Source organism: Elephas maximus, chromosome 3 (genome assembly GCF_024166365.1).
Source record: "Elephas maximus indicus isolate mEleMax1 chromosome 3, mEleMax1 primary haplotype, whole genome shotgun sequence".
NCBI classification, from domain to species: Eukaryota; Metazoa; Chordata; class Mammalia; order Proboscidea; family Elephantidae; genus Elephas; species Elephas maximus.
The window spans coordinates 34,201,808-34,208,128 of NC_064821.1; the positions used below are offsets into that span (position 1 = coordinate 34,201,808).

A 6,321-nucleotide genomic window follows, 5' to 3' on the forward strand; every position below is an offset into this window, starting at 1 on the left:
GGCTCAGATTTTGTTGATCATTTTTATATCTATATTAATGATGGATATTGGACTGTAGTTTTCTTTTTTACTGGTGTCCTTGCCTAGCTTTGGTATTAGGGTTATGCTGGTTTCATAGAGTGATTTGAAGACTATTCCTTCCTTTTTTATGTTTTGGAATAGTTTGAGTAGAATTGGTGTCAACTCTTCTCTGAAAGTTGGGTAGAATTCTCCAGTGAAGCCGTCTGGACCAAGGATTTTTTTATTTCGTTGGGAGTTTTTTTTTTTTTTTTTTACCTCTTCAATTTCTTCTTTTCTTATATGCCTTTTCAAATTTTTTACTTCAGTTTGTGTTATTTAGGTAGGTAGTGTGTTTCTAGAAATTTGTTCATTTCCTCTAGGTTTTCAAATTTGTTGGCATACAATTTTTCTTAGTGTTCTGTTGTGATCCTTTTTATTTCAGTATGTTCTGTTGTAATGTTACCCATCTCATTTCTTATTTGTGTTATTTGCATTTTCTCCTGTTTTTCTTTTGTCAATTTGGCCATTGGTTTGTCAATTTTATTAATCCTTTCAAAAAAACAGCCTTTAGTCTTGTTAATTCTTTCTACTGATTTTCTGTTCTATTTCATTTATTTCTGTTGCTGTCTTTCTAATTGTTTGAGTTGTACAGTTAATGTCTTGATTTGTGTCCTTTCTTCTCTTTTGATGTATGCATTTATTGCTACAAATTCACCTCTGAGCACTGCTTTTGCTGTATCCCACAGGTTTTGTTATGTTGTGTTTTCACTCTCATTTGATGCTAGGAATTTTTTTAATTTCCTTTATTACCCAGTAGTTTTAAGTAGAATGTTATGTAGATTCCATTAATTAGATTTTTTTCCTTCATCTTCATGTATTGATTTCTAATTTTGTGGTGTTGGTATCAGAGAAGATGCCTGTCAGAATTTGGTTTGGCATTGTATTGAGTATGATAGGGTATTCTGGGGGGAAACTGACATCCTAACAATATTACATCTTCCAAGTCATGGACATGGTATATACTTCTTTATATTTCAGTCTTCATAAATTTCTTTCATAAATATTTTACAGTTTTTAGTGTAAAGGGTTTGCACGCATTTTAAATATTTATTCTTATATGTTTTGATGTTATGGGAAATGCTGTTTTTAAATTTAAATTTCCCACTTTGTTTCCAGTATATACAAATATACTTTTGTATAGCAACCTTGTGTCTTGCAACGTTGCTAAATTTTTGTATCAAGTCTCAAAATTATTTTTTATATGCTTTAGACTTTCTACGTATAAAATGTTGTCTGCAAATAGTTTTATTTCTTCCTTTCAACTCTTTATACCTTTATTTTATCATACCTCCAATACAATGTTGAAAAGAAGTTGTGAAAGCAGGCATTTATTTCTTTCCTTGCGTCTGCTCTTAGGGAGAAAATATTCAGTCTTCCACCATTAAATATGATGTAGATGCTAAAGATAAGGTTGAGAAATTTTCTTTCTATTCCAAGTCAGTTAAGAGTTGAATTTTGGGTGTTGAATTTTGTCAAATGCTTTTTCTGCATGTATCAGGGTGATCATAGGACTTTCTTTTTTGGAGCATTGATATGTGGCGTTACCTTGATTTTGAAATCTTGAGTCAACTTAACCTTTATATATTCCTGATTTCAATTGTCAAAATTTTGTTGAGATTCGTTGCATCTATGTTCCTTAAGGATATTGATCAACAGTTTTGTTTTTTTCATACTATCCTTTTGTGTGTGTGTGTGTATGTGTGTGTGTCAAGGTTTGGTGGTCTTATAAAATGAGAAAAGAACAATATTTTCCTCCTGTAGTTTGTAAAAGAGTTTGCATAAGATTAGCATTATTTTTGCCTTACATGTTTGATAGAATTCATCAGTAAAACTATCTGGTCCTAAAGTTTTCTTCATAGGAGTGCTTGAGTTTAGAAATGCAATTAAAAAAATATTACCTTTCAATTTTAAATATTTTAAGCAATTAATAGTCATATTAGGCACTGATGAGTAAGAGAAAAAGCTCTCAGTGAGGGCACTAAAATGTCTCAGGCCATTTATAAAATAATTACCAATATTACAGTCTACATTATGAAAATGACTTGAATAAGGATACAGAAAGGAAAAGTTGATTCGAGTTTAATAAATGAGACCTCAGAATTCTAATACACAGTAAATCATGAAAAATATTTACACTCCAAGTCTTTATTATCCCATAAGCTTTTTATGCCTTATCATTATTTTGCCATTAAAGAGAAAATGAAATTGAAGACACTATATTTTTAAAAATAACTATTAACCACTTTTTAAAGAATAATTTTATTGTCCTCTAAGTGAAACTTTACAAATCAAGTCAGTCTCTCACATATAAACTTATATACACTTTACTACATACCCCCATTTACTCTCCCTCTAATGAGTCAGCCCACACCCTCCTTCCAGTCTCTCCTTTCATGACCATTTTGCCAGTTTCTAACCTCCTCTACCCTCTCATCTCCTCTCCAGACAGGAGATGCCAACACAGTCTCAAGTGTCCACCTGATGCAAGTAGCTCCCTCCTCAACAGCATCTCTCTCCAACTCATTGTCCAGTCCAATCCATGTGTGAAGAGTTGGCTTCAGGAATGGTTCCTGTCCTGGGCCAACAGAAGGTCTGGGGGCGATGACCACTGGGGTCCTTCTAGTCTCAGTCAGACCATTAAGTCTGGTCTTTTTATGAGAATTTGGGGTCTGCATCCCACTGTTCTCCTGCTCCCTCAGGGGTTCTCCATTGTGTTCCCTGTCAGGGCAGTCATTGGTTGTGGCCGGGCACCATCTAGTTCTTCTGGTCTCAGGATAATGTAGTCTCTAGTTCATGTAGCCCTTTCTGTCTCTTGGGCTCATAATTACCTTGTGAGCTTGGTGCTCTTCATTCTCCTTTGATCCAGGTGGATTGAGACTCATTGATGCATCTTAGATGGCTGCTTGCTAGCATTTAAGACCCCAGATGCCACACTTCAAAGTGGGATGTAAAATGTTTTCTTAATAGACTTTATTTTGCCAATTGACTTAGATGTCCCCTGAAGCCATAGTCCCCAGACCCCTGCCCCTGCTTTGCTGATCTTCAAAGCATTCAGTTTATTCAGGAAACTTCTTTGCTTTTGGTTTAGTCCAGATGTGCTGACCTCTCCTGTATTGTGTGTTGTCTTTCCCTTCACCTAAGGTAGTTCTTATCTAGGCACTGGGTTTTTTATCTAATCAGTAAATACCCCTCTCTCACCTTCCCTCCCTCCCCCCCTCCTAACCACAAAAGAATGTGTTCTTCTCAGTTTAAACTATTTCTCAAAATCTTATAATAGTGGTCTTATACAATATTTGTCCTTTTGCATCTGACTAATCTCACTCAGCATAATGCTTTCCAGGTTCCTCCATGTTATGAAATGTTTCACAGATTCGTTACTGTTCTATATCAATGTGTACTATTCCATTGTGTGAATATACCATAATTTGTTTATCCATTCATCCGTTGATGGGCCCCTTGGTTGCTTCCAGCTTTTTGCTATTGTAAACAGTGCTGCAATAAACATGGGTGTGCATATATCTGTTCGTGTAAAGGCTCTTATTTCTCTAGGGTATATTCCGAGGAGTGGGATTGCTGGGTTGTATGGTAGTTCTATTTCTAGCTTTTTAAGGAAATGCCAAATTGATTTCCAAAGTGGTTGTACCATTTTACATTTCCACCAGCAGTGTATAAGTGTTCCAATAAATCCACATCCTCTGCAACATTTATTATTTTGTGTTTTTTGGATTAATGCCAGCCTTGTTGGAGTAAGATGGAATCTCATTGTAGTTTTGATCTGCATTTCTCTAATGGCAAATGATCAAGAGCATTTCCTCATGTGTCTGTTAGCCGCCTGAATGTCTTCTTTAGTGAAGTGCCTCTTCATATCCTTTGCCCAATTTTTAATTGGGTTTTTTGTCTATTTGCGGTCGGGTTTTAGCAGAATCATGTAGACTTTAGAGATCAGGCGCTCGTCGGAGATGTCATAGATGAAAATTTTTTCCCAGTCTGTAGGTGGTCTTTTTAGTTTTTTGCTGAAGTCTTTAGATAAACCTAGGTGTTTGATTTTTAGGAACTCCCAGTTATCTGGTTTCTCTTTGTCATTTTTATTAATGTTTTGTATTCTGTTTATGCCTTGTATTAGGGCTCCTAACATTGTCCCTGTTTTTTCTTCCACGATCTTTATCGTTTTAGGCTTTATGTTTAGGTCTTTGATCCATTTGGAGTTAGTTTTTGTGCATGGTGTGAGGTATGGGTCCTGTTTCATTTTTTTTGCAGATGGATATCCAGTTATGCCAGCACCATTTGTTAAAAAGGCTATCTTTTCCCCAAGTGACTGACACTGGGCCTTTGTCAAATATCAGCTGCTCACATGTGGATGGATTTATATCTGGGTTCTCAATTCTGTTCCATTGGTCTATGTGTCTATTGTTGTACCAGCACCAGGCTGTTTTGACTACTGTGGCTGTATAATATGTTCTAAAATCAGGTAGAGTAAGGCCTCCAACTTTGTTCTTCTTTTTCTGTAATGCTTTACTTATCCAGAGCTCTTTCCCTTCCATACGAAGTTGGCGATTTGTTTCTCCATCACATTAAAAAATGTCATTGGAATTTGGATTGGAAGTGCATTGTATATATAGATGGCTTTTGGTACAAGAGATATTTTTACAATTAAAAATAACTATTAACCACTTTTAATGAGTGGATACTCTCAAATTCATTCTGTTCCAAAGTTGGAAATTACTTTTAGGAAGATAAAAACATAAAATACCAGAAATGTCTGGAGATTCAGAGACATGGGAACAAAAAAAAAATCAGAATTTCTGGAATGCCATCCTGGTTCCTGGATACTCATGGATTCTTGTCCAGCCCCAAGACAAACATTTTTGTCATTCATTTAAAGTGACAATTCCAACAAGACTTTTCAATGCCCCTTTAATGTCCTTGTTCCTCAGGCTGTAGATAAAGGGATTCAGCATGGGTATGACTATGGTGTACATCACTGAAGCTATTGCACTGGCCTTGGAATTTTGGGTAGTGGCAGAACTCAGGTAGACTCCAAGAGCTGTACCATAAAACAAGGAAACAACTGAAAGGTGAGACCCACAAGTGGAAAATGCCTTATATTTCCCCCTTACTGATGTAATTCTCAGTATGGAAGAGACAACCTGAGAATAAGAAAATACAATACCGGTGAGGGGAATAATGCCTATCACCACAGTTGCAAAATACATCTCTATGATATTGAGGAGGCTGTCAGAACAGGCAAGTTGGATAACCTGATTGATTTCACAGAAGAAGTGGGGAATTTCCATGTTAGTACAGAAGGACAGTCGCAACACCAGTAAGCTACGTAGTAGAGAGTCCAGGAAACTCAATATCCAGGACAACACCAGCAGCAAGACACAGAGCCTGAGATTCATGATGGCTGTGTAGTGCAGTGGGTGAAGAATGGCCACAAACCGGTCATAGGCCATTATAGAAAGGAGAAAACCATCCAACTGTACAAAAAGGATGAAAAAATACATTTGGGTAAGGCAGCCTGGATAGGTGATAGTTTTGTTATGGGTGTGGATATTCAGCAGCATCTTTGGGATAGTGGTGGAGGTGAAACATATATCTACAAAGGAAAAGTTGGCTAGGAAGAAGTACATGGGAGTGTGGAGATGGGAGCTAGTGATGGTGGCCAAGATGATGAGAAGGTTCCCAATAAATGTGACCAAGTACATGGACAGGAATAGTCCAAGAAGAAGGGATTGTACTTCTTCCACTTCTGAGAGTCCAAGGAGAATAAATTCTAAAACCTCTGTGTGGTTTCTTGCTTCCATGTAGGTGGTGTGACTGCCAAGAAAGTGAAAAGATACACATCATCAACCAGCAGCACTTCTACAGATTGTAAATTTTACATAAATGAATGTAAATACAAATATTGTATTTGATACATAAAATAAATAAGAGCCAGTATTTTCCAAAAGATCACATTCAGCTGAATATTCATAGGATTAAAACCACAGCCATTCTTTCTACCTTTGTCCACCCTTTCAGGTTAGCAAACTAATCCTTAATCATAACTACCATACCAAGACAGCACTCTTTCTACATACATTTCTCTGAGATAGAATCATCTACTTCCTTGCTCCTCAGAGTGTGATCCATGATTAGTAGTATCAGCCTCATCTAGAAGCTTGTTAGAAATGCAGACTCAGTAGGACTGCCCCTACTGAATCAGAATCAGTATTTTAACAAGTTTCCAGGTGTATTAGTTTCCCAGGGATTCCAAAT

The 6,321-nt window shown here is 36.6% G+C and overlaps 1 protein-coding gene across 1 annotated transcript; it reads right to left on the reverse strand.

The window, feature by feature from the left end:
• Positions 1-4,928: 4,928 nt before the first annotated feature.
• LOC126071235 (olfactory receptor 7A10-like) lies at positions 4,929-5,867 on the reverse strand. Its single transcript, XM_049875475.1, has one exon. It carries the CDS (start codon positions 5,865-5,867, stop codon positions 4,929-4,931), a length of 939 nt encoding a protein of 312 aa, XP_049731432.1.
• Positions 5,868-6,321: the final 454 nt, after the last annotated feature.